The sequence below is a fragment of the Coffea arabica genome, chromosome 10c (assembly GCF_036785885.1).
Source record: "Coffea arabica cultivar ET-39 chromosome 10c, Coffea Arabica ET-39 HiFi, whole genome shotgun sequence".
Lineage (NCBI taxonomy): Eukaryota > Viridiplantae > Streptophyta > Magnoliopsida > Gentianales > Rubiaceae > Coffea > Coffea arabica.
This window is the reverse complement of record NC_092329.1, coordinates 11,442,849-11,470,301: the sequence shown is the minus strand read 5'-3', so window position 1 is coordinate 11,470,301 and position 27,453 is coordinate 11,442,849. Positions and strand designations below refer to the sequence as shown.

General features: G+C 36.0%; 2 protein-coding genes and 4 non-coding genes across 6 annotated transcripts; 4 read left to right on the top strand and 2 right to left on the bottom strand.

Annotated features, from left to right (window-relative positions):
• Window positions 1–3,870: 3,870 nt before the first annotated feature.
• Window positions 3,871–9,057, bottom strand: LOC140015775 (uncharacterized). The gene is made up of 6 exons (XM_072068591.1): window positions 9,000–9,057; window positions 7,623–8,773; window positions 7,020–7,196; window positions 6,801–6,835; window positions 5,815–6,404; window positions 3,871–4,076 (listed from the first exon to the last, which is right to left on the bottom strand). The coding sequence occupies exons 1-6, from the start codon at window positions 9,055–9,057 to the stop codon at window positions 3,871–3,873; spliced, it is 2,217 nt and encodes a 738-aa protein (XP_071924692.1).
• A 1,408-nt stretch (window positions 9,058–10,465) lies between these two features.
• On the top strand, window positions 10,466–10,572 carry LOC113715271 (small nucleolar RNA R71). The gene has a single exon (XR_003455267.1). It is a non-coding gene; the product is annotated as a small nucleolar RNA R71 (small nucleolar RNA).
• A 1,604-nt stretch (window positions 10,573–12,176) lies between these two features.
• Window positions 12,177–12,283, top strand: LOC113715269 (small nucleolar RNA R71). The gene has a single exon (XR_003453905.1). It is a non-coding gene; the product is annotated as a small nucleolar RNA R71 (small nucleolar RNA).
• A 4,934-nt stretch (window positions 12,284–17,217) lies between these two features.
• On the bottom strand, window positions 17,218–22,404 carry LOC140015774 (uncharacterized). Its single transcript, XM_072068590.1, has 6 exons — window positions 22,347–22,404; window positions 20,970–22,120; window positions 20,367–20,543; window positions 20,148–20,182; window positions 19,162–19,751; window positions 17,218–17,423 (listed from the first exon to the last, which is right to left on the bottom strand). The coding sequence occupies exons 1-6, from the start codon at window positions 22,402–22,404 to the stop codon at window positions 17,218–17,220; spliced, it is 2,217 nt and encodes a 738-aa protein (XP_071924691.1).
• A 1,408-nt stretch (window positions 22,405–23,812) lies between these two features.
• Window positions 23,813–23,919, top strand: LOC113715270 (small nucleolar RNA R71). The gene has a single exon (XR_003453906.1). It is a non-coding gene; the product is annotated as a small nucleolar RNA R71 (small nucleolar RNA).
• A 1,604-nt stretch (window positions 23,920–25,523) lies between these two features.
• On the top strand, window positions 25,524–25,630 carry LOC113715268 (small nucleolar RNA R71). The gene has a single exon (XR_003453904.1). It is a non-coding gene; the product is annotated as a small nucleolar RNA R71 (small nucleolar RNA).
• Window positions 25,631–27,453: the final 1,823 nt, after the last annotated feature.

The following is a 27,453-nucleotide window of genomic DNA, read 5'->3' as shown; positions in this document are numbered from 1 at the left end:
TAATGGGTTAAAACAGATTAGTTTTTCCTAATCTCTTGGTAAATACTAAATCTGTTTTGTGCACACAGGAAATGTAGATTTCATCCACTTGAATGTATTTCTATTCTCATGAATATACTACTCAAGCTCTACTTATGTCATTCCATTATTGTTACCATTTCTCAATGAGTAAAAACAACTATAAACCTGCTATTGGTGATCAAACAACAACGAGTAATCCAACATACACAAGTAGATAGGTTAATACAAGATCTAACAAGTATAAATCACAATCACTTCATATCACTTGGCCATAAGTTTCATCTACTCCCTAGATAAAGGAAATTAGCTACTCATGAATGATGAAACACTCATAACTTCATTAATGTAAATCGTCATGAATTACAAATACAAAAAGAGTAAAGAAAGTCTTAGCTAAAATATGGTGAAGCCTTCCAAAAATCTCCTTTGTCTTGAACTTAGATGATTACAAGATGAAACCTCAATTGCCCCTTGCAAGTACCTAGCTAGAGAAACTATGTTTTCTTTTTAGTGAGAATACTAGCTACGTCTGGATCCCTAGACCTCCCTCAATGTCTCTGCATAAAAACTACTCAAAGGCTCCATTTTTCTAAGTCAAATTCTAACCTTTGATTCCCAAATCTCCACTTTGTTAGCATAGTCAAAAATCAATATTTTTTTACTTGAAAATAAGCCCCCTTTCTTGCCCTTTGGTCTTCTGAAGCATGTGCACCGAATTCCCTTGCAACTTATAGCTGGAAAGTAGTCTGAACACAAGAGAAATGGCTGAGCAAATTGCAGATTTTCGGCTACAAAACGCGCCTACACAAAACGCGGAATAAACTCGCGTTTTGTATACTCGCATTTTCACTCTGGCCTTATTTCAACTGCAATTTTCTCCATGATGAAGGCCGAACTGGCTTTTGTGCAAAACACAAAAGTTGTAACCCTTTGAGTTAGCTTTCCAATGCTATAAAAATCATCCAAATCGGAGTTGTGCAGCCTGAGATATGGTAGAAATACTATCACCTGGTCAAACCTTTTTTTCCAATTCCGACCACAGAGTGCAGCTTCTGTATTCCGACTTTTTGTCCATGAAAATGGCAGAATTGGATTTCGATGTCTTCATACGAATTGTAGGTCTCTTTCTTAGCTTTAAAATGGTATAAAGATCACCTCAATTCGAAAAGTGTAGCTCCAGATATGATCAAAATACCGAAGAGTGTCAAAACTGATTTGTATTGCATTTCCTCACTTGAACGTTTTTCACTTCATTCTTCTTGTTACCACTTGAATTCATCACCAAATTTCTATTTTTCATCTCATTTGACATCCTTTGGTGATTGAATCATCATTCTTGCATAAAAATGAAGTTTTTATCATTAAAATCACTAAAAATGCAATGTTATCCACTTTTACCAAAAATATATAATTTTACCAAAAACCTCTTTATTTTATTTATAAAACTAAATAATCAACTCAAAATTAACTAATAAAATGCACTTAAAAATACGTAAAATAAACTCTTATCAAATACCCCCACACTTGAATCATTGCTTGTCCTCAAGCAATATGAAATTCCAACCATCAATGATCCAAAGATTAAAAATACACATATGTAGCATTTCAACTTCATTTCCTTGAATCAAGGTAAACAACCCTTATGTGATCTTTCAATTAACCTCAAGTACTCATAATATCAAGCAAAGAAGAGTCAAGTATACCATAATTTTACTAATTCAACTCAATTTCTCATTTTTACCCAATTTTACAAGCAAGTAACTCATATAGTCAATAAAGATGCTAACTAATCTCATGATCAACTTCTTTTTTCTTAAATAAGGATTTATTTTCTTTTATTTTATTATTTTTTTTTGTTTTATATATTTTAAGAGTTAAATACTACTTAAGTTGTGAAAAATACCTTTTGACGCGAAGATCCATATTTTTAGATGAAAATCACCGGTTACTCAATATTTCACATACTCAAGTTGCTTTTCATACTCTTAATTCAAGTACCGTTTTACGCGAAAGTCGACATTTGTAGATGACGACTCCCGGTTACTAAGTACAAGAACCATTGGAGTAGAATAATTTTTTTTTATGAAACAAAATATATATATATATATATATAGAGAAAGAAATAATAAAATTCCCTCTAAAAAGCAATCATGAGAAGAGAGTAACACTTATTGACCATATTAATTCCTTAACTTGTAAAATCAAATAAAAAGAAGAAATTTAATCAAATATGCAAAATTTAGGCATAATTTTCTCTACTTTACTAGATATACTTTCCTACAAATGTAAAAATTATAATCACATAATAATCATTTCCAAGTTAACTGAGAAAAGAAGTTTCAAAACCACATATATCTATTTCAAAAAGGATAAGTGACAAAATTTTATTTGTTTATTTATAATTATATATATATATATATATAAGTATAAGGCTTTGGAAAAATTTTGACAGAGTTTCCCCTTAAAAGTGGACTAAACTCCCTGCCAGCAAACCATAAGAAACAAAATTGAAGCATCAGAAATATTTCCAACCTCAAACACAACTAAAATCACAAGTACCACACATTTCTTCCCCCACACTTAGAATACACATTGTCCTCAATGTGTAGGGAAAGAAAAGAAAAGAAACAAAAGAAAGGAACAAGTGACTCCCCAAGTGATATGGCTGCGGTCCAGTTGAATCATGAGCCATCGACCGCTCAACCATCTACAGTCAACGATCTACTAGTTACTGCCGCAAGTTCCAATATTCAAAATAAGGAATGTAAGTTAACATTTTTCAAACAAAAGATAAAAATAACACGCAAACAAGCAAACAAAAGAAAAGCCAGCCAAAGGGCAGCCTCAATCATCCTCTTCATCGTCATCTTCATCATCATCGACGGGAGGTGGATGTAAGCCTAGATGATGTTCAATGTGGTCCAGGCGAGTATCTAGTAGGGCTAAATGATGGTCGATGTCGTTCAAGCGAACAAAAAGCCGCTGCCAATTGGTTTGTGGCAGAAGAGGAGGTGGTGCTGCAGTAGATGGTCCAGCTTCATCCCGACCATGTCTAGCCTTCTGTCTCCGCTCCTGAACAGGGCGTGGAATGTCCCTCGTGCCAATACCAAGGCGGCGAAAAGTAGTGATAGTCATCTCAGCACGTGGTGGAACATACTCCCGCAGCATGCCTTCCAAGCGAACCTCAAAACGGGGGAAGATTAAAGTCAGTAGACGAGGAAATGAAAGTTTGAAGGAAGTTGTCTTACGCCTCGCTGTAGACCTAATGTGGCTGATGATGATGTTCGGCAATGAAATTCGAGTATACGGGGAAGTTCGGTTGTGGAACATGTAATCAAGGAAGTAAATATCGCTCTTGCGAACCTCCGTTTGCCCCGTCTTCTTTGGGATGACATTGTGAGCCATCATGTAAATGATAAGCCGATGACAAGGTTCGAAGACATTTGCCAAAATGGTCTCCTTCCTTGTAGAGCGAAAAGGTTGGCACTCAAGACCAAACCTGGCCATGGCCAGCGAGGGATCCCACCTCCTATTCAGGGGAACAAACTCCTTCTTCAAATCTACCGGACGGCCGGCATCCATACACCCCAAAATAGCGGCCAAATCTTGACATGACAAGGTGATTCGTCTTCCACGTACCCAGGACTCAACTATTTCTCCACTATGACGCGCCTTACTCTCAATGTTAGCGTAAAACTCGCGCACCAAGTCGGGGTAGTAATAGTTTGGTAGGGTGAGAATCGGCGCCCATCCCAGCTGAGCAAAAGCCTCTGAGATGTTATACATCATCTCAACTGTTGGGTTGACATGCATCTCAAACAAGAACTCCAAGTTAGCATGCTCCTCATGCTATTCTTGATTCCTGCGATTATTGAACCTAGCACCGTCAAATACCGATCTACCCGCTCCACGGGAGGTGCCCTCGCCAGGCTGTCGGTTAACTGGTGGAGGAAAAGGTGAATTCTCCTCCTCAGTCACCTCCATCTCCTCGTTAACCTCCCTCTCCTCACTATTAGAGGATGAAAGTACCGCTCTTCTTCCCCTTGGCATAGTACCTAAAAGAAAATGTTGCAATTAACCACATGTATTTAGACACAATGCACAATTTGGCAATGAATATCCTAAAATGATCCAAATAATCTCTAATGTGTCCTTGCAAGTGATAATTCGTCCAATAACTAATGTAAAAGACCGAATCAAGAAGAGCCATAATTTATGCCAAAAATTGCTCAAAATCACCAATTGAAACAAGATATTGAATAATTATAACCCAATCAGTGAAATTAGCAACAATTATGATTATAATTATTTAAACTTAACGATAAAAATATGCTTTTAGCTATAATCATGTTTAAGGAAAAATTAAACCAATTAACTCACCAAATCAACCAAATTACTCACTTTACACAATGCACATGCTCAAACATCATCAACTAACCATTCTTAACCATAATTAAACATCACCAATGGCTCAAAAACATCCTAACTTCATTTTCCGATTTCCTTCAAATATAGCAATTATGAATTAATAAAGCAATAATGACCAATAAATTGCTACATTTAAACTCATAAACATACTTAAAAAATCTCAATAAGCATGAATAAATTAAAAAATAGTCAAATACATCATCAAATTTTCGACATTAAAAGATGCCAGATAGCTCAGGATAAAAAAATATGACTTTCAAAAATCAAAAGACTTGATGAAAAAACTTACCTCAATCACGTAGAAGGATGTTTGGTGATGCTAAAAATGCAAAAAGCCCTATGAAACAACCTCCGATTGACCTCCAGTTGAAGAAATTAGAGTTGAAGAACCCTAACCTTCAATCTTTCAAAAACTGAATTTGAGGTGTTTTTCTTGGATTTTAATTAGTTAAAAAGGTTGTATGAAGCTCAAAAGGTGTTGGGTGATGATTTCTAGCAAGATTATGGAGTAAAAATGAAGATTTGTGAGTTGGGTAGAAAGGGAGGAAAAACGCGCCTGAAAAATGGAGAAGAGAAGAAGAAATGAAGCTGAAATCGCGTTTCTGGAGGTTATATTCGGACACATAAAACGCGACTAGAAACGCGCCTTCAACTCGCATTTTCTAAGTCGCGTTTCCTGCACAAATCTTGCAGGAATGAAAACGCGACTATGTTGGAAAACGCGACAATGAGTCGCGTTTCTAAAGTCGCGTTTTTGAATCTTGATCCAGGCTTGAAAACGCGATTTATCTGATAAACGCGACTCTATGTCGCGTTTTTAAGCGCGTTTTCTTCATTGTGGTTGCAGAATTTGAAATGCGTTTTGATGAAAACGCGACAAAGAAGCGCGTTTTTATGCTAGGCGCGTTTTCTTCTGCAATTTTTTTTTGCAGAAAATGAACTTTAAAAAATTACCATTGGTACCCCAATCACTCAAAATGCATCATGGATCATTTGTTTGCAAAACTTATCAATGTGCGCACATGTAAAATGATAAAAACATGCATTTTACCCCTTTTCGACGGATCAAATACACCTTTAACGCAAATGAAGGGGTTGAGTGGATTGATCAAAGTTCGCCTTTTTTTTCCTCAAATGGTCATTCTTGCTTCCAATTGTCAACCCTACAATACAAAAACAACAACTTAACTTAAACACTTATTCAAACCACAAAATCATACCAAATTAACACATATAACATAAACATTGGGTTGCCTCCCAATTAGCGCTCTTGTTTATAGTCGTTGGCTCGACTCACATATTAGGGTTCTTAAATTGAAGAGGGCTCGCCCAAAAGACATATAAGCCCCTTGGGTACGATTTCACCTGCCAAGTAGGGTTTCAATCGTTGTCCATTGACCTTAAACCTTTCATTTCTTGAATTTGCCACTTCAACCACTCCATAGGGAAATACTTGAGTGACTTCAAATGATCCAGACCACCTTGACTTCAATTTTCCTGGAAATAACCTCAGGCGTGAATTGAATAAAAGTACTTTTTGCCCTACCTGAAATTGTTTAGGAATAATGTGCTTGTCATGCCAATATTTGATCTTTTCTTTATAAATTTTGGCATTTTCGTATGCATGTAACCGGTGTTTCTCCAATTCACTCAACTCAAGTAATCTCCTTCCACCTGCAAGATTAAAATCCATATTAATTGCTTTAATAGCCCAATAAGCTTTATGTTCAATCTTTACAGGTAAGTGACAAGATTTTCCATAGACTAAACGATACGGCGACATCCCTAAGGGAGTCTTAAATGCCGTTCGGTAAGCCCATAGTGTATCATCTAGCTTTGTAGCCCAATCCTTGCGTGATTTATTCACAGTTTTCTCCAAAATGAGCTTTATCTCACGATTAGCTAGCTCCGCTTGTCCATTGGCTTGAGGATGGTACGGGAGTGATGTCTTGTGCCTACAGCCATATTTAAACAATAAGGAATCCAGTTGTTTGTTACAAAAATGTTTTCCTTCATCACTTATTATGGCTTTGTATACCAAATCTACTGAAAATATTCTTTTTAAGAAATCTAAGTACAATCTTAGAGTCATTAGTAGGTGAAGCAATTGCTTCTACCCATTTAGAAACATAATCCACTGCTACTAAGATGTACTTATTATTAAAAGAACTAGGAAATGGTCCCATAAAGTCTATACCCCATGTATCAAATAATTCAACTTCTAAGAAGGTAGTTAGGGGCATTTCATTCTTTCGAAATATATTTCCAATTCTTTGGCATGCATCACAACTTTTAACATATTCCCGAACATCTCGATACATAGTTGGCCAATAAAACCCTGATTGCCATACCTTTGCCACAGTTTTTGAAGTGCTAAAATGACCACCTGTTTCAAGGTTATGACAATGATATAAAATATTATGTACCTCATTTTCGGGAATACATCTACATACCATACCATCGGCACAATGTTTATACAGCAATGGTTCCTCCCAAAAGTAACTTTTGACATCATGTAAGAATTTCTTCTTTTGATGGTAATTAAATCCCCTTGGAATCTCTCCACTTACCAAAAAATTAGCAATATCAGCATACCATGGAGAATTGATAATTGCTAGGACAAACTCATCCTGAAAATTCTCTTGAATAAGAACTTGATCCTTGACTGGAATATATTCTAGGCGTGATAGATGATCTGCTACTAGATTCTCCGTTCCCTTTTTGTCTTTTATCTCCACATCAAATTCCTGTGATAAAAGAATCCACCGAATTAATCTTGGTTTTGCATCTTTTTTATGTAACAAATATTTAAGAGCCGCATGGTCCGTATATATAATAACTTTAGATCCTACTAAATAAGATCTAAATTTATCCAAAGCATATATTACTGCCAATAGCTCTTTTTCTGTAGTTGCATAATTGAGTTGTGCCTCATTTAGCAACTTGCTAGCATAGTAAATGACGTGCAACCGTCCTTCTTTCTTTTGTCCCAAAACTGCTCCAACCGCATAATCACTTGCATCACACATCAATTCAAATGGTAGTGACCAATTGGGCGAAGTTATAATTGGGGCCGAAATCAATTCCTTCTTCAACCTTTCAAATGCAACCAAACAATTGTCATCAAATTGAAAAGGGGTATCTTTACATAATAAATCATATAATGGCTTTACTATTTTAGAAAAATCTTTAATAAAACGTCTATAAAAGCCAGCATGTCCTAAAAAACTCCTTATCCCCTTGACATTGCTTGGGGGTGGTAATTTTTCGATAACTTCTATTTTGGCATTATCCACCTCAATTTCCTTGGAAGAAATCTTGTGCCCTAAGACAATTCCTTCTTTTACCATAAAATGGCATTTCTCCCAATTCAATACAAGATTTGTTTCTTCGCATCTCTGCAAAATCAATTCTAAATTATGAAGACAATGGTCAAAAGATAAACCATACACAGAAAAATCATCCATAAATATCTCCATAATTTTCTCAATATAATCAGAAAAAATAGCCATCATGTATCGTTGAAAAGTTGCAGGAGCATTGCATAAACCAAATGGCATTCTTCTAAAGGCAAAAGTGCCATAAGGACATGTAAATGTAGTCTTCTCTTGATCCTCTGGAGCTATAGCTATTTGATTATATCCTGAAAAATCATCAAGAAAGCAGTAAAATTCATATCCAGCTATTCGCTCCAATAATTGATCAAGAAATGGTAGGGGAAAATGATCTTTTCTTGTTACCGTATTTAACTTATGATAATCAATACACACTCTCCACCCTACCACAAGTCTAGATGGAATTAATTCATCATTTTTACCCACGATTGTAGTCATTCCACCTTTCTTTGGTACCACATGAATTGGACTAATCCAAACACTTTCGGAGATAGGAAAAACTATACCTGCATCAAGCCACTTAAGAATTTCATTTCTTACCACCTCTTTCATGTTTGGATTGAGTTTTCTTTGTGTTTCCACCACTGGTTTGCAACCGTTCTCCAATAAAATTCGATGCATGCATATAGAAGGACTTATACCTTTAATGTCTGAAATTGTCCATCCAATTGCCTTCTTACGCCTTCTTAGAACTCTTAACAATTTTGCACACTGCTCATCATCAAGGTCAGCACTAACAATTACAGGTAAAGTGCTATTTTCTCCAAGAAATTCATACCTTAGATGAGTTGGAAGTGGCTTAAGCTCTAACCTTGGAGCTTCAATTTCTGAAGGTTGTGAAAACCCTTTTCCTTGGCCAAGACTTTCATACAAATTACCCCTTTTATAAGGTGCTTGAAAATCCAAGTACTTGGCCAATTCTTCAATTTCTTCACAAATATCTTCTTACTTACCTAAACTCATTAAATAATACTCAAGAGGATCTAAGTCAAAGTTGACTTGACTCATCTCTTGGGGTAGTTTATTAATTGTGCCAATAGAATAAGCATGATCGATAAAAGAAGGGTATTTTTTTTATTTCATTCAAATTAAATTCTACATCTTCTTCACCTACTTGAAACTTAAGCTTGCCATTTTTGACATCAATAATAGTACCTGCAATGGCTAGAAATGGTCTACCTTGAATAATTGGCATAGATATATCTTCTTCCATATCTAATACCACAAAATCCACTGGAATGATAAATTTTTGAACTTTTATCAATACATTCTCCAACACTCCCAATGGATATCTAATAGACCGATCCGCTAGTTGCAAAGTAATATTAGTGCGTTTAAACTCATGCAAACCCAATTGTCTAGCCACCGTTAAAGGTATTAATGATACACTAGCACCAAGATCACACAATGCCTTAGAAAAATCAACGTTACTTATGGTGCAAGGTATAGAAAAACTCCCCGGATCTTTCAATTTCGGTGGTAGCTTATTTTGAATAATTGCACTACATTCCTCCGTTAATGCTATTGTTTCGCAGTCTTCCAACTTTCTTTTTCTAGTCATGATTTCCTTGAGAAATTTCGCATAAGACGGAATCTGCAAAATAGCATCGGCAAAAGGAATGTTAATGTGCAATTGTTTGAAAAGTTTAACAAATTTTTCAAAATCTTTATCAAACTTATTTTGCTTTAATCTTTGTGGAAATGGAACCGCAGGAGGTATTGGAATGGTAGCGGAAGATGATGGTTGATTTTCTCTTGATTTCTCCCGGCTATTTTCTTCCACTATCGCTTCTTGGTTCCTCTGCTTTTCTTCTTATTTTTCATTCTCATCTTTCTCAACTTCCATCACTGGAGGATCTTCTAATTGCTTACCACTACGAAGAGTAATGGCTTTGACATGCTCCTTAGGATTTACCTCCGTTTTGCTAGGTAATTCTCCTTGATTACGATTATTCAAAGAACTAACAATTTGACCAATTTGGACCTCTACATTCCTGTACATTGTAGTGAGTTGGTCCAATCTTCCTTCTACTCGCTCAAATCTGTCTGAAGTAACTTTTACGAGCTTTTCCACTGCCATTTCCCAATCAGGTTTAGTTTCAGCTTGTTGTTGCCTTGATTGAAATCCCGGTGGATTGGCTGGCCTTGGTTGATTTCCTTGATCCTTCCATCCAAAGTTTGGATGATTTTTCCACCCCGGATTGTAAGTACTCGAGTAGGGGTTATTTTGAGCATTACGATTGTAATTATTGACGAATTGTACCTGCTCAGAATCAACACACTTATTAGTATCATTTTCACCTCCACATATAGAACAACATGCTGCATGTGCATTAGATGAACTTGGACCAACTCCACCTTGTCTACTTAGCAACTTCATCACATTATTCATTTGAGCACTCAGCATATTGAGAGTGTCCATTTCTATCATACCTGCGTGACGTCTTGTATTACCTCTCTCATTGGCCCATTGGTAGTTATTTGCTGCCATTTCTTCTATCAAATTATGAGCTTCTTGGGGTGATTTACCCATTAAAGCTCCACCTGCAGCTGCATCGATTATAGTTTTAGTAGAAAAAACTAAACCATTATAGAAGGTTTGTATGATTAACCACTCCGGCAGTCCATGATGTGGACATTTCCGAAGCAAATGTCTAAACCTTTCCCATGCCTCATATAATGATTCACCTTCTAATTGATTAAAACTAGTGATATCCATTCTAAGCTTAGCAGTCTTACCTGGTGGAAAATACTTATTTAAGAATGTTCTTGATAAATCATCCCATCCGGTGAAAGTATTAGGAGCGTGAGAGTGTAGCCAAAGTTTGGCCTTATCTCTCAATGAAAATAGGAACAATCTTAGCCTTATAGCATTATCACTAACTCCATTCATTTTAATTGTATCACAAATTTCCAAGAATGTAGCTAAGTGTGTATTTGGATCTTCTACTGCATTACCTCCAAATTGAGATTGTTGAACTATTTGGATAAGTGATAGTTTAATCTCAAAGTTGTTAGTATTTACCGAAGGCCTTGCTATGCTCGTTTGAGATCCTTGTGTTCCCGGTAGAGCAAAATCTCGTAGAACTCGCCCATTTGCTTCGTTTTCTGCCATTTCTTCTTCAAATGGAAGCTCTATTAAGATTTCCTCTATTGGTTGCCAAATCCCTTGTTCCTCTTGCTGTAGTGTGCTCCTCCTTTGTCTATGTAGTGTCCTCTCAATTTCTGGATCGAAAAGTGCAACTTCTCGAGACGCCCGGTGCATACACTACAAATAAAAACAAGAGAAATTTTGCAGTTTAAATTCAACAACTTGAATAAAAACAATGAAAAATATCTAAATTAATAGAGATGATTAGGCCCTAATATTGCCGCTCCCCGGCAACAGATTTACAAGAGTAATAATGGCCAAATTTCCGTGGCATTGCAGACGTTACAGTGGAGTAAAAAATTCAAGAGGCTGATAATAAATTTCCATAGATGGCCAAATTTTCGTGGCATTGCAGACGTTAACATGGAGTAAAAAATTCAAGAGGCTGATAATAAATTTTCATAGAAACAACAGATTCGCAACAATGATTCTAGACCAGTTCAGTTCAATAACATCTGCTCCATCAAGCATATCAACTTAGAATTTCAAAACGGGAGAAATCTCTCTTGCCTGAAGAATTCAAGTTATAAAGCTCATGTTGAATTATTAATATATTAGTAATTCTCACCCGCACAGAGTAGCAATCACAACATACAAATTTCTCTTTGACATTTCACCAAACATCTTATATGCATTCACAAATTAATCACATTTAACTTAAACGCCTGGTCTTAAGTCTATTCCTAGATGTTTCACATGGCTATTAAGCATATTTTACCCGTAGACAATCAAAACTACAACCATTTCCTAGATGTTTCAACGGACATTTTCGGCCCCAAAATTGCACTAAAATCTTCAAATTCTTAGCCTTGATTACCCAAGAAAATCTTGACAAACAAAACAAATGAAATATAAATAAATTACAGCAATATAATCAAACGATTTCAAGAGAACATGATGATCTAACCTCGTCACTGCTATTTTTCATATGCTCTTTGGCTGGCTACCACCGTCGCTAATTCTTTTGTTGTGTCTGCATATGGCAGCACTCAAACCCAACCGAACGATGAGAAAGGATAGAGGGAAAGTGTGAACTAAAGATGAAAATTTTGAAGTGAGAAAATTTATTCAATTGTAACAAAGAAAAAGTGTGGACCAAAGTGGAAACCTTTGCCTGGGAATTCAATCGTATCATTGGAACTAAACCATTATAGAAGGTTTGTATGATTAACCACTCCGGCAGTCCATGATGTGGACATTTCCGAAGCAAATCTCTAAACCTTTCCCATTCCTCATATAATGATTCACCTTCTAATTGACTAAAACTAGTGATATCCATTCTAAGCTTAGCAGTCTTACCTGGTGAAAAATACTTATTTAAGAATGCTCTTGATAAATCATCCCATCCGGTGAAAGTATTAGGAGCGTGAGAGTGTAGCCAAAGTTTGGCCTTATCTCTCAATGAAAATGGGAACAATCTTAGCCTTATAGCATCATCACTAACTCCATTCATTTTAATTGTATCACAAATTTCCAAGAATGTAGCTAAGTGTGTATTAGGATCTTCTACTGCATTACCTCCAAATTGAGATTGTTGAACCATTTGGATAAGTGATGGTTTAATCTCAAAGTTGTTAGCATTTACCGAAGGCCTTGCTATGCTCGTTTGAGATTCTTGTGTTTCCGGTAGAGCAAAATCTCGTAGAACTCGCCCATTTGCTTCGTTTTCTGCCATTTCTTCTTCAAATGGAAGCTCTATTAAGATTTCCTCTATTGGTTGCCAAATCTCTTGTTCCTCTTGCTGTAGTGTGTTCCTCCTTTGTCTATGTAGTGTCCTCTCAATTTCTGGATCGAAAAGTGCAACTTCTCGAGACGCCCGGTGCATACACTACAAACAAAAACAAGAGAAATTTTGCAGTTTAAATTCAACAACTTGAATAAAAACAATGAAAAATATCTAAATTAATAGAGATGATTAGGCCCTAATATTACCGCTCCCCGGCAACGGCGCCAAAAACTTGACGGAATTTTTTTATATCAATGCAAGTTCAATTCCGATTTTACACCCGTTGGACTGCAAGTATACAGGTCGCAATTGTAGTACAAGATGTGTATCGGGTCGATCCCACGAGGAGCAATTAAAATAATTATTAGACACTAATTTACTCTATTATTTAGACTCACAATAAATTTGAGCAGAAAATTCAGAATTTAATTCAACTACAAAAATTCTTAAGTAGATAAATGCAATTTCACAATAGGAGTAGAATTCACTAAATATTAAGATCTAGGGATGTAGATTCCACATATAACACAAAAGATCTAAAACGAATGAATTTAACACTTGTTACTACTCTTGTTTGACCAAGGATTCATTTCCAACAATACCAAAACCACATTCTCATGATAATAATGGGTTAAAACAGATTAGTTTTTCCTAATCTCTTGGTAAATACTAAATCTGTTTTGTGCACACAGGAAATGTAGATTTCATCCACTTGAATGTATTTCTATTCTCATGAATATACTACTCAAGCTCTACTTATGTCATTCCATTATTGTTACCATTTCTCAATGAGTAAAAACAACTATAAACCTGCTATTGGTGATCAAACAACAACGAGTAATCCAACATACACAAGTAGATAGGTTAATACAAGATCTAACAAGTATAAATCACAATCACTTCATATCACTTGGCCATAAGTTTCATCTACTCCCTAGATAAAGGAAATTAGCTACTCATGAATGATGAAACACTCATAACTTCATTAATGTAAATCGTCATGAATTACAAATACAAAAAGAGTAAAGAAAGTCTTAGCTAAAATATGGTGAAGCCTTCCAAAAATCTCCTTTGTCTTGAACTTAGATGATTACAAGATGAAACCTCAATTGCCCCTTGCAAGTACCTAGCTAGAGAAACTATGTTTTCTTTTTAGTGAGAATACTAGCTACGTCTGGATCCCTAGACCTCCCTCAATGTCTCTGCATAAAAACTACTCAAAGGCTCCATTTTTCTAAGTCAAATTCTAACCTTTGATTCCCAAATCTCCACTTTGTTAGCATAGTCAAAAATCAATATTTTTTTACTTGAAAATAAGCCCCCTTTCTTGCCCTTTGGTCTTCTGAAGCATGTGCACCGAATTCCCTTGCAACTTATAGCTGGAAAGTAGTCTGAACACAAGAGAAATGGCTGAGCAAATTGCAGATTTTCGGCTACAAAACGCGCCTACACAAAACGCGGAATAAACTCGCGTTTTGTATACTCGCATTTTCACTCTGGCCTTATTTCAACTGCAATTTTCTCCATGATGAAGGCCGAACTGGCTTTTGTGCAAAACACAAAAGTTGTAACCCTTTGAGTTAGCTTTCCAATGCTATAAAAATCATCCAAATCGGAGTTGTGCAGCCTGAGATATGGTAGAAATACTATCACCTGGTCAAACCTTTTTTTCCAATTCCGACCACAGAGTGCAGCTTCTGTATTCCGACTTTTTGTCCATGAAAATGGCAGAATTGGATTTCGATGTCTTCATACGAATTGTAGGTCTCTTTCTTAGCTTTAAAATGGTATAAAGATCACCTCAATTCGAAAAGTGTAGCTCCAGATATGATCAAAATACCGAAGAGTGTCAAAACTGATTTGTATTGCATTTCCTCACTTGAACGTTTTTCACTTCATTCTTCTTGTTACCACTTGAATTCATCACCAAATTTCTATTTTTCATCTCATTTGACATCCTTTGGTGATTGAATCATCATTCTTGCATAAAAATGAAGTTTTTATCATTAAAATCACTAAAAATGCAATGTTATCCACTTTTACCAAAAATATATAATTTTACCAAAAACCTCTTTATTTTATTTATAAAACTAAATAATCAACTCAAAATTAACTAATAAAATGCACTTAAAAATACGTAAAATAAACTCTTATCAAATACCCCCACACTTGAATCATTGCTTGTCCTCAAGCAATATGAAATTCCAACCATCAATGATCCAAAGATTAAAAATACACATATGTAGCATTTCAACTTCATTTCCTTGAATCAAGGTAAACAACCCTTATGTGATCTTTCAATTAACCTCAAGTACTCATAATATCAAGCAAAGAAGAGTCAAGTATACCATAATTTTACTAATTCAACTCAATTTCTCATTTTTACCCAATTTTACAAGCAAGTAACTCATATAGTCAATAAAGATGCTAACTAATCTCATGATCAACTTCTTTTTTCTTAAATAAGGATTTATTTTCTTTTATTTTATTATTTTTTTTTGTTTTATATATTTTAAGAGTTAAATACTACTTAAGTTGTGAAAAATACCTTTTGACGCGAAGATCCATATTTTTAGATGAAAATCACCGGTTACTCAATATTTCACATACTCAAGTTGCTTTTCATACTCTTAATTCAAGTACCGTTTTACGCGAAAGTCGACATTTGTAGATGACGACTCCCGGTTACTAAGTACAAGAACCATTGGAGTAGAATAATTTTTTTTTATGAAACAAAAAATATATATATATATATATATAGAGAAAGAAATAATAAAATTCCCTCTAAAAAGCAATCATGAGAAGAGAGTAACACTTATTGACCATATTAATTCCTTAACTTGTAAAATCAAATAAAAAGAAGAAATTTAATCAAATATGCAAAATTTAGGCATAATTTTCTCTACTTTACTAGATATACTTTCCTACAAATGTAAAAATTATAATCACATAATAATCATTTCCAAGTTAACTGAGAAAAGAAGTTTCAAAACCACATATATCTATTTCAAAAAGGATAAGTGACAAAATTTTATTTGTTTATTTATAATTATATATATATATATATATAAGTATAAGGCTTTGGAAAAATTTTGACAGAGTTTCCCCTTAAAAGTGGACTAAACTCCCTGCCAGCAAACCATAAGAAACAAAATTGAAGCATCAGAAATATTTCCAACCTCAAACACAACTAAAATCACAAGTACCACACATTTCTTCCCCCACACTTAGAATACACATTGTCCTCAATGTGTAGGGAAAGAAAAGAAAAGAAACAAAAGAAAGGAACAAGTGACTCCCCAAGTGATATGGCTGCGGTCCAGTTGAATCATGAGCCATCGACCGCTCAACCATCTACAGTCAACGATCTACTAGTTACTGCCGCAAGTTCCAATATTCAAAATAAGGAATGTAAGTTAACATTTTTCAAACAAAAGATAAAAATAACACGCAAACAAGCAAACAAAAGAAAAGCCAGCCAAAGGGCAGCCTCAATCATCCTCTTCATCGTCATCTTCATCATCATCGACGGGAGGTGGATGTAAGCCTAGATGATGTTCAATGTGGTCCAGGCGAGTATCTAGTAGGGCTAAATGATGGTCGATGTCGTCCAAGCGAACAAAAAGCCGCTGCCAATTGGTTTGTGGCAGAAGAGGAGGTGGTGCTGCAGTAGATGGTCCAGCTTCATCCCGACCATGTCTAGCCTTCTGTCTCCGCTCCTGAACAGGGCGTGGAATGTCCCTCGTGCCAATACCAAGGCGGCGAAAAGTAGTGATAGTCATCTCAGCACGTGGTGGAACATACTCCCGCAGCATGCCTTCCAAGCGAACCTCAAAACGGGGGAAGATTAAAGTCAGTAGACGAGGAAATGAAAGTTTGAAGGAAGTTGTCTTACGCCTCGCTGTAGACCTAATGTGGCTGATGATGATGTTCGGCAATGAAATTCGAGTATACGGGGAAGTTCGGTTGTGGAACATGTAATCAAGGAAGTAAATATCGCTCTTGCGAACCTCCGTTTGCCCCGTCTTCTTTGGGATGACATTGTGAGCCATCATGTAAATGATAAGCCGATGACAAGGTTCGAAGACATTTGCCAAAATGGTCTCCTTCCTTGTAGAGCGAAAAGGTTGGCACTCAAGACCAAACCTGGCCATGGCCAGCGAGGGATCCCACCTCCTATTCAGGGGAACAAACTCCTTCTTCAAATCTACCGGACGGCCGGCATCCATACACCCCAAAATAGCGGCCAAATCTTGACATGACAAGGTGATTCGTCTTCCACGTACCCAGGACTCAACTATTTCTCCACTATGACGCGCCTTACTCTCAATGTTAGCGTAAAACTCGCGCACCAAGTCGGGGTAGTAATAGTTTGGTAGGGTGAGAATCGGCGCCCATCCCAGCTGAGCAAAAGCCTCTGAGATGTTATACATCATCTCAACTGTTGGGTTGACATGCATCTCAAACAAGAACTCCAAGTTAGCATGCTCCTCATGCTATTCTTGATTCCTGCGATTATTGAACCTAGCACCGTCAAATACCGATCTACCCGCTCCACGGGAGGTGCCCTCGCCAGGCTGTCGGTTAACTGGTGGAGGAAAAGGTGAATTCTCCTCCTCAGTCACCTCCATCTCCTCGTTAACCTCCCTCTCCTCACTATTAGAGGATGAAAGTACCGCTCTTCTTCCCCTTGGCATAGTACCTAAAAGAAAATGTTGCAATTAACCACATGTATTTAGACACAATGCACAATTTGGCAATGAATATCCTAAAATGATCCAAATAATCTCTAATGTGTCCTTGCAAGTGATAATTCGTCCAATAACTAATGTAAAAGACCGAATCAAGAAGAGCCATAATTTATGCCAAAAATTGCTCAAAATCACCAATTGAAACAAGATATTGAATAATTATAACCCAATCAGTGAAATTAGCAACAATTATGATTATAATTATTTAAACTTAACGATAAAAATATGCTTTTAGCTATAATCATGTTTAAGGAAAAATTAAACCAATTAACTCACCAAATCAACCAAATTACTCACTTTACACAATGCACATGCTCAAACATCATCAACTAACCATTCTTAACCATAATTAAACATCACCAATGGCTCAAAAACATCCTAACTTCATTTTCCGATTTCCTTCAAATATAGCAATTATGAATTAATAAAGCAATAATGACCAATAAATTGCTACATTTAAACTCATAAACATACTTAAAAAATCTCAATAAGCATGAATAAATTAAAAAATAGTCAAATACATCATCAAATTTTCGACATTAAAAGATGCCAGATAGCTCAGGATAAAAAAATATGACTTTCAAAAATCAAAAGACTTGATGAAAAAACTTACCTCAATCACGTAGAAGGATGTTTGGTGATGCTAAAAATGCAAAAAGCCCTATGAAACAACCTCCGATTGACCTCCAGTTGAAGAAATTAGAGTTGAAGAACCCTAACCTTCAATCCTTCAAAAACTGAATTTGAGGTGTTTTTCTTGGATTTTAATTAGTTAAAAAGGTTGTATGAAGCTCAAAAGGTGTTGGGTGATGATTTCTAGCAAGATTATGGAGTAAAAATGAAGATTTGTGAGTTGGGTAGAAAGGGAGGAAAAACGCGCCTGAAAAATGGAGAAGAGAAGAAGAAATGAAGCTGAAATCGCGTTTCTGGAGGTTATATTCGGACACATAAAACGCGACTAGAAACGCGCCTTCAACTCGCATTTTCTAAGTCGCGTTTCCTGCACAAATCTTGCAGGAATGAAAACGCGACTATGTTGGAAAACGCGACAATGAGTCGCGTTTCTAAAGTCGCGTTTTTGAATCTTGATCCAGGCTTGAAAACGCGATTTATCTGATAAACGCGACTCTATGTCGCGTTTTTAAGCGCGTTTTCTTCATTGTGGTTGCAGAATTTGAAATGCGTTTTGATGAAAACGCGACAAAGAAGCGCGTTTTTATGCTAGGCGCGTTTTCTTCTGCAATTTTTTTTTGCAGAAAATGAACTTTAAAAAATTACCATTGGTACCCCAATCACTCAAAATGCATCATGGATCATTTGTTTGCAAAACTTATCAATGTGCGCACATGTAAAATGATAAAAACATGCATTTTACCCCTTTTCGACGGATCAAATACACCTTTAACGCAAATGAAGGGGTTGAGTGGATTGATCAAAGTTCGCCTTTTTTTTCCTCAAATGGTCATTCTTGCTTCCAATTGTCAACCCTACAATACAAAAACAACAACTTAACTTAAACACTTATTCAAACCACAAAATCATACCAAATTAACACATATAACATAAACATTGGGTTGCCTCCCAATTAGCGCTCTTGTTTATAGTCGTTGGCTCGACTCACATATTAGGGTTCTTAAATTGAAGAGGGCTCGCCCAAAAGACATATAAGCCCCTTGGGTACGATTTCACCTGCCAAGTAGGGTTTCAATCGTTGTCCATTGACCTTAAACCTTTCATTTCTTGAATTTGCCACTTCAACCACTCCATAGGGAAATACTTGAGTGACTTCAAATGATCCAGACCACCTTGACTTCAATTTTCCTGGAAATAACCTCAGGCGTGAATTGAATAAAAGTACTTTTTGCCCTACCTGAAATTGTTTAGGAATAATGTGCTTGTCATGCCAATATTTGATCTTTTCTTTATAAATTTTGGCATTTTCGTATGCATGTAACCGGTGTTTCTCCAATTCACTCAACTCAAGTAATCTCCTTCCACCTGCAAGATTAAAATCCATATTAATTGCTTTAATAGCCCAATAAGCTTTATGTTCAATCTTTACAGGTAAGTGACAAGATTTTCCATAGACTAAACGATACGGCGACATCCCTAAGGGAGTCTTAAATGCCGTTCGGTAAGCCCATAGTGTATCATCTAGCTTTGTAGCCCAATCCTTGCGTGATTTATTCACAGTTTTCTCCAAAATGAGCTTTATCTCACGATTAGCTAGCTCCGCTTGTCCATTGGCTTGAGGATGGTACGGGAGTGATGTCTTGTGCCTACAGCCATATTTAAACAATAAGGAATCCAGTTGTTTGTTACAAAAATGTTTTCCTTCATCACTTATTATGGCTTTGTATACCAAATCTACTGAAAATATTCTTTTTAAGAAATCTAAGTACAATCTTAGAGTCATTAGTAGGTGAAGCAATTGCTTCTACCCATTTAGAAACATAATCCACTGCTACTAAGATGTACTTATTATTAAAAGAACTAGGAAATGGTCCCATAAAGTCTATACCCCATGTATCAAATAATTCAACTTCTAAGAAGGTAGTTAGGGGCATTTCATTCTTTCGAAATATATTTCCAATTCTTTGGCATGCATCACAACTTTTAACATATTCCCGAACATCTCGATACATAGTTGGCCAATAAAACCCTGATTGCCATACCTTTGCCACAGTTTTTGAAGTGCTAAAATGACCACCTGTTTCAAGGTTATGACAATGATATAAAATATTATGTACCTCATTTTCGGGAATACATCTACATACCATACCATCGGCACAATGTTTATACAGCAATGGTTCCTCCCAAAAGTAACTTTTGACATCATGTAAGAATTTCTTCTTTTGATGGTAATTAAATCCCCTTGGAATCTCTCCACTTACCAAAAAATTAGCAATATCAGCATACCATGGAGAATTGATAATTGCTAGGACAAACTCATCCTGAAAATTCTCTTGAATAAGAACTTGATCCTTGACTGGAATATATTCTAGGCGTGATAGATGATCTGCTACTAGATTCTCCGTTCCCTTTTTGTCTTTTATCTCCACATCAAATTCCTGTGATAAAAGAATCCACCGAATTAATCTTGGTTTTGCATCTTTTTTATGTAACAAATATTTAAGAGCCGCATGGTCCGTATATATAATAACTTTAGATCCTACTAAATAAGATCTAAATTTATCCAAAGCATATATTACTGCCAATAGCTCTTTTTCTGTAGTTGCATAATTGAGTTGTGCCTCATTTAGCAACTTGCTAGCATAGTAAATGACGTGCAACCGTCCTTCTTTCTTTTGTCCCAAAACTGCTCCAACCGCATAATCACTTGCATCACACATCAATTCAAATGGTAGTGACCAATTGGGCGAAGTTATAATTGGGGCCGAAATCAATTCCTTCTTCAACCTTTCAAATGCAACCAAACAATTGTCATCAAATTGAAAAGGGGTATCTTTACATAATAAATCATATAATGGCTTTACTATTTTAGAAAAATCTTTAATAAAACGTCTATAAAAGCCAGCATGTCCTAAAAAACTCCTTATCCCCTTGACATTGCTTGGGGGTGGTAATTTTTCGATAACTTCTATTTTGGCATTATCCACCTCAATTTCCTTGGAAGAAATCTTGTGCCCTAAGACAATTCCTTCTTTTACCATAAAATGGCATTTCTCCCAATTCAATACAAGATTTGTTTCTTCGCATCTCTGCAAAATCAATTCTAAATTATGAAGACAATGGTCAAAAGATAAACCATACACAGAAAAATCATCCATAAATATCTCCATAATTTTCTCAATATAATCAGAAAAAATAGCCATCATGTATCGTTGAAAAGTTGCAGGAGCATTGCATAAACCAAATGGCATTCTTCTAAAGGCAAAAGTGCCATAAGGACATGTAAATGTAGTCTTCTCTTGATCCTCTGGAGCTATAGCTATTTGATTATATCCTGAAAAATCATCAAGAAAGCAGTAAAATTCATATCCAGCTATTCGCTCCAATAATTGATCAAGAAATGGTAGGGGAAAATGATCTTTTCTTGTTACCGTATTTAACTTATGATAATCAATACACACTCTCCACCCTACCACAAGTCTAGATGGAATTAATTCATCATTTTTACCCACGATTGTAGTCATTCCACCTTTCTTTGGTACCACATGAATTGGACTAATCCAAACACTTTCGGAGATAGGAAAAACTATACCTGCATCAAGCCACTTAAGAATTTCATTTCTTACCACCTCTTTCATGTTTGGATTGAGTTTTCTTTGTGTTTCCACCACTGGTTTGCAACCGTTCTCCAATAAAATTCGATGCATGCATATAGAAGGACTTATACCTTTAATGTCTGAAATTGTCCATCCAATTGCCTTCTTACGCCTTCTTAGAACTCTTAACAATTTTGCACACTGCTCATCATCAAGGTCAGCACTAACAATTACAGGTAAAGTGCTATTTTCTCCAAGAAATTCATACCTTAGATGAGTTGGAAGTGGCTTAAGCTCTAACCTTGGAGCTTCAATTTCTGAAGGTTGTGAAAACCCTTTTCCTTGGCCAAGACTTTCATACAAATTACCCCTTTTATAAGGTGCTTGAAAATCCAAGTACTTGGCCAATTCTTCAATTTCTTCACAAATATCTTCTTACTTACCTAAACTCATTAAATAATACTCAAGAGGATCTAAGTCAAAGTTGACTTGACTCATCTCTTGGGGTAGTTTATTAATTGTGCCAATAGAATAAGCATGATCGATAAAAGAAGGGTATTTTTTTTATTTCATTCAAATTAAATTCTACATCTTCTTCACCTACTTGAAACTTAAGCTTGCCATTTTTGACATCAATAATAGTACCTGCAATGGCTAGAAATGGTCTACCTTGAATAATTGGCATAGATATATCTTCTTCCATATCTAATACCACAAAATCCACTGGAATGATAAATTTTTGAACTTTTATCAATACATTCTCCAACACTCCCAATGGATATCTAATAGACCGATCCGCTAGTTGCAAAGTAATATTAGTGCGTTTAAACTCATGCAAACCCAATTGTCTAGCCACCGTTAAAGGTATTAATGATACACTAGCACCAAGATCACACAATGCCTTAGAAAAATCAACGTTACTTATGGTGCAAGGTATAGAAAAACTCCCCGGATCTTTCAATTTCGGTGGTAGCTTATTTTGAATAATTGCACTACATTCCTCCGTTAATGCTATTGTTTCGCAGTCTTCCAACTTTCTTTTTCTAGTCATGATTTCCTTGAGAAATTTCGCATAAGACGGAATCTGCAAAATAGCATCGGCAAAAGGAATGTTAATGTGCAATTGTTTGAAAAGTTTAACAAATTTTTCAAAATCTTTATCAAACTTATTTTGCTTTAATCTTTGTGGAAATGGAACCGCAGGAGGTATTGGAATGGTAGCGGAAGATGATGGTTGATTTTCTCTTGATTTCTCCCGGCTATTTTCTTCCACTATCGCTTCTTGGTTCCTCTGCTTTTCTTCTTATTTTTCATTCTCATCTTTCTCAACTTCCATCACTGGAGGATCTTCTAATTGCTTACCACTACGAAGAGTAATGGCTTTGACATGCTCCTTAGGATTTACCTCCGTTTTGCTAGGTAATTCTCCTTGATTACGATTATTCAAAGAACTAACAATTTGACCAATTTGGACCTCTACATTCCTGTACATTGTAGTGAGTTGGTCCAATCTTCCTTCTACTCGCTCAAATCTGTCTGAAGTAACTTTTACGAGCTTTTCCACTGCCATTTCCCAATCAGGTTTAGTTTCAGCTTGTTGTTGCCTTGATTGAAATCCCGGTGGATTGGCTGGCCTTGGTTGATTTCCTTGATCCTTCCATCCAAAGTTTGGATGATTTTTCCACCCCGGATTGTAAGTACTCGAGTAGGGGTTATTTTGAGCATTACGATTGTAATTATTGACGAATTGTACCTGCTCAGAATCAACACACTTATTAGTATCATTTTCACCTCCACATATAGAACAACATGCTGCATGTGCATTAGATGAACTTGGACCAACTCCACCTTGTCTACTTAGCAACTTCATCACATTATTCATTTGAGCACTCAGCATATTGAGAGTGTCCATTTCTATCATACCTGCGTGACGTCTTGTATTACCTCTCTCATTGGCCCATTGGTAGTTATTTGCTGCCATTTCTTCTATCAAATTATGAGCTTCTTGGGGTGATTTACCCATTAAAGCTCCACCTGCAGCTGCATCGATTATAGTTTTAGTAGAAAAAACTAAACCATTATAGAAGGTTTGTATGATTAACCACTCCGGCAGTCCATGATGTGGACATTTCCGAAGCAAATGTCTAAACCTTTCCCATGCCTCATATAATGATTCACCTTCTAATTGATTAAAACTAGTGATATCCATTCTAAGCTTAGCAGTCTTACCTGGTGGAAAATACTTATTTAAGAATGTTCTTGATAAATCATCCCATCCGGTGAAAGTATTAGGAGCGTGAGAGTGTAGCCAAAGTTTGGCCTTATCTCTCAATGAAAATAGGAACAATCTTAGCCTTATAGCATTATCACTAACTCCATTCATTTTAATTGTATCACAAATTTCCAAGAATGTAGCTAAGTGTGTATTTGGATCTTCTACTGCATTACCTCCAAATTGAGATTGTTGAACTATTTGGATAAGTGATAGTTTAATCTCAAAGTTGTTAGTATTTACCGAAGGCCTTGCTATGCTCGTTTGAGATCCTTGTGTTCCCGGTAGAGCAAAATCTCGTAGAACTCGCCCATTTGCTTCGTTTTCTGCCATTTCTTCTTCAAATGGAAGCTCTATTAAGATTTCCTCTATTGGTTGCCAAATCCCTTGTTCCTCTTGCTGTAGTGTGCTCCTCCTTTGTCTATGTAGTGTCCTCTCAATTTCTGGATCGAAAAGTGCAACTTCTCGAGACGCCCGGTGCATACACTACAAATAAAAACAAGAGAAATTTTGCAGTTTAAATTCAACAACTTGAATAAAAACAATGAAAAATATCTAAATTAATAGAGATGATTAGGCCCTAATATTGCCGCTCCCCGGCAACAGATTTACAAGAGTAATAATGGCCAAATTTCCGTGGCATTGCAGACGTTACAGTGGAGTAAAAAATTCAAGAGGCTGATAATAAATTTCCATAGATGGCCAAATTTTCGTGGCATTGCAGACGTTAACATGGAGTAAAAAATTCAAGAGGCTGATAATAAATTTTCATAGAAACAACAGATTCGCAACAATGATTCTAGACCAGTTCAGTTCAATAACATCTGCTCCATCAAGCATATCAACTTAGAATTTCAAAACGGGAGAAATCTCTCTTGCCTGAAGAATTCAAGTTATAAAGCTCATGTTGAATTATTAATATATTAGTAATTCTCACCCGCACAGAGTAGCAATCACAACATACAAATTTCTCTTTGACATTTCACCAAACATCTTATATGCATTCACAAATTAATCACATTTAACTTAAACGCCTGGTCTTAAGTCTATTCCTAGATGTTTCACATGGCTATTAAGCATATTTTACCCGTAGACAATCAAAACTACAACCATTTCCTAGATGTTTCAACGGACATTTTCGGCCCCAAAATTGCACTAAAATCTTCAAATTCTTAGCCTTGATTACCCAAGAAAATCTTGACAAACAAAACAAATGAAATATAAATAAATTACAGCAATATAATCAAACGATTTCAAGAGAACATGATGATCTAACCTCGTCACTGCTATTTTTCATATGCTCTTTGGCTGGCTACCACCGTCGCTAATTCTTTTGTTGTGTCTGCATATGGCAGCACTCAAACCCAACCGAACGATGAGAAAGGATAGAGGGAAAGTGTGAACTAAAGATGAAAATTTTGAAGTGAGAAAATTTATTCAATTGTAACAAAGAAAAAGTGTGGACCAAAGTGGAAACCTTTGCCTGGGAATTCAATCGTATCATTGGAACTAAACCATTATAGAAGGTTTGTATGATTAACCACTCCGGCAGTCCATGATGTGGACATTTCCGAAGCAAATCTCTAAACCTTTCCCATTCCTCATATAATGATTCACCTTCTAATTGACTAAAACTAGTGATATCCATTCTAAGCTTAGCAGTCTTACCTGGTGAAAAATACTTATTTAAGAATGCTCTTGATAAATCATCCCATCCGGTGAAAGTATTAGGAGCGTGAGAGTGTAGCCAAAGTTTGGCCTTATCTCTCAATGAAAATGGGAACAATCTTAGCCTTATAGCATCATCACTAACTCCATTCATTTTAATTGTATCACAAATTTCCAAGAATGTAGCTAAGTGTGTATTAGGATCTTCTACTGCATTACCTCCAAATTGAGATTGTTGAACCATTTGGATAAGTGATGGTTTAATCTCAAAGTTGTTAGCATTTACCGAAGGCCTTGCTATGCTCGTTTGAGATTCTTGTGTTTCCGGTAGAGCAAAATCTCGTAGAACTCGCCCATTTGCTTCGTTTTCTGCCATTTCTTCTTCAAATGGAAGCTCTATTAAGATTTCCTCTATTGGTTGCCAAATCTCTTGTTCCTCTTGCTGTAGTGTGTTCCTCCTTTGTCTATGTAGTGTCCTCTCAATTTCTGGATCGAAAAGTGCAACTTCTCGAGACGCCCGGTGCATACACTACAAACAAAAACAAGAGAAATTTTGCAGTTTAAATTCAACAACTTGAATAAAAACAATGAAAAATATCTAAATTAATAGAGATGATTAGGCCCTAATATTACCGCTCCCCGGCAACGGCGCCAAAAACTTGACGGAATTTTTTTATATCAATGCAAGTTCAATTCCGATTTTACACCCGTTGGACTGCAAGTATACAGGTCGCAATTGTAGTACAAGATGTGTATCGGGTCGATCCCACGAGGAGCAATTAAAATAATTATTAGACACTAATTTACTCTATTATTTAGACTCACAATAAATTTGAGCAGAAAATTCAGAATTTAATTCAACTACAAAAATTCTTAAGTAGATAAATGCAATTTCACAATAGGAGTAGAATTCACTAAATATTAAGATCTAGGGATGTAGATTCCACATATAACACAAAAGATCTAAAACGAATGAATTTAACACTTGTTACTACTCTTGTTTGACCAAGGATTCATTTCCAACAATACCAAAACCACATTCTCATGATAATAATGGGTTAAAACAGATTAGTTTTTCCTAATCTCTTGGTAAATACTAAATCTGTTTTGTGCACACAGGAAATGTAGATTTCATCCACTTGAATGTATTTCTATTCTCATGAATATACTACTCAAGCTCTACTTATGTCATTCCATTATTGTTACCATTTCTCAATGAGTAAAAACAACTATAAACCTGCTATTGGTGATCAAACAACAACGAGTAATCCAACATACACAAGTAGATAGGTTAATACAAGATCTAACAAGTATAAATCACAATCACTTCATATCACTTGGCCATAAGTTTCATCTACTCCCTAGATAAAGGAAATTAGCTACTCATGAATGATGAAACACTCATAACTTCATTAATGTAAATCGTCATGAATTACAAATACAAAAAGAGTAAAGAAAGTCTTAGCTAAAATATGGTGAAGCCTTCCAAAAATCTCCTTTGTCTTGAACTTAGATGATTACAAGATGAAACCTCAATTGCCCCTTGCAAGTACCTAGCTAGAGAAACTATGTTTTCTTTTTAGTGAGAATACTAGCTACGTCTGGATCCCTAGACCTCCCTCAATGTCTCTGCATAAAAACTACTCAAAGGCTCCATTTTTCTAAGTCAAATTCTAACCTTTGATTCCCAAATCTCCACTTTGTTAGCATAGTCAAAAATCAATATTTTTTTACTTGAAAATAAGCCCCCTTTCTTGCCCTTTGGTCTTCTGAAGCATGTGCACCGAATTCCCTTGCAACTTATAGCTGGAA

What these genes read in the sequence shown, in the direction of transcription:
- LOC140015775 (XM_072068591.1), bottom strand. Translation starts at nt 9,057, where the DNA reads ATGGAAGAAGATATATCTATGCCAATTATTCAAGGTAGACCATTTCTA. An exon ending in ACCATTTCTAGCCATTGCAG is followed by an intron (nt 8,774 to 8,999) that starts GTACTATTATTG and finishes ATATTTGTGAAG; the next exon opens with AAATTGAAGAATTGGCCAAG. An exon ending in ATTGAAACCCTACTTGGCAG is followed by an intron (nt 4,077 to 5,814) that starts GTGAAATCGTAC and finishes ATTTTCTTTTAG; the next exon opens with GTACTATGCCAAGGGGAAGA.
- LOC140015774 (XM_072068590.1), bottom strand. Translation starts at nt 22,404, where the DNA reads ATGGAAGAAGATATATCTATGCCAATTATTCAAGGTAGACCATTTCTA. An exon ending in ACCATTTCTAGCCATTGCAG is followed by an intron (nt 22,121 to 22,346) that starts GTACTATTATTG and finishes ATATTTGTGAAG; the next exon opens with AAATTGAAGAATTGGCCAAG. An exon ending in TTAAAGATTTTTCTAAAATA is followed by an intron (nt 20,544 to 20,969) that starts GTAAAGCCATTA and finishes CTTTTATCACAG; the next exon opens with GAATTTGATGTGGAGATAAA.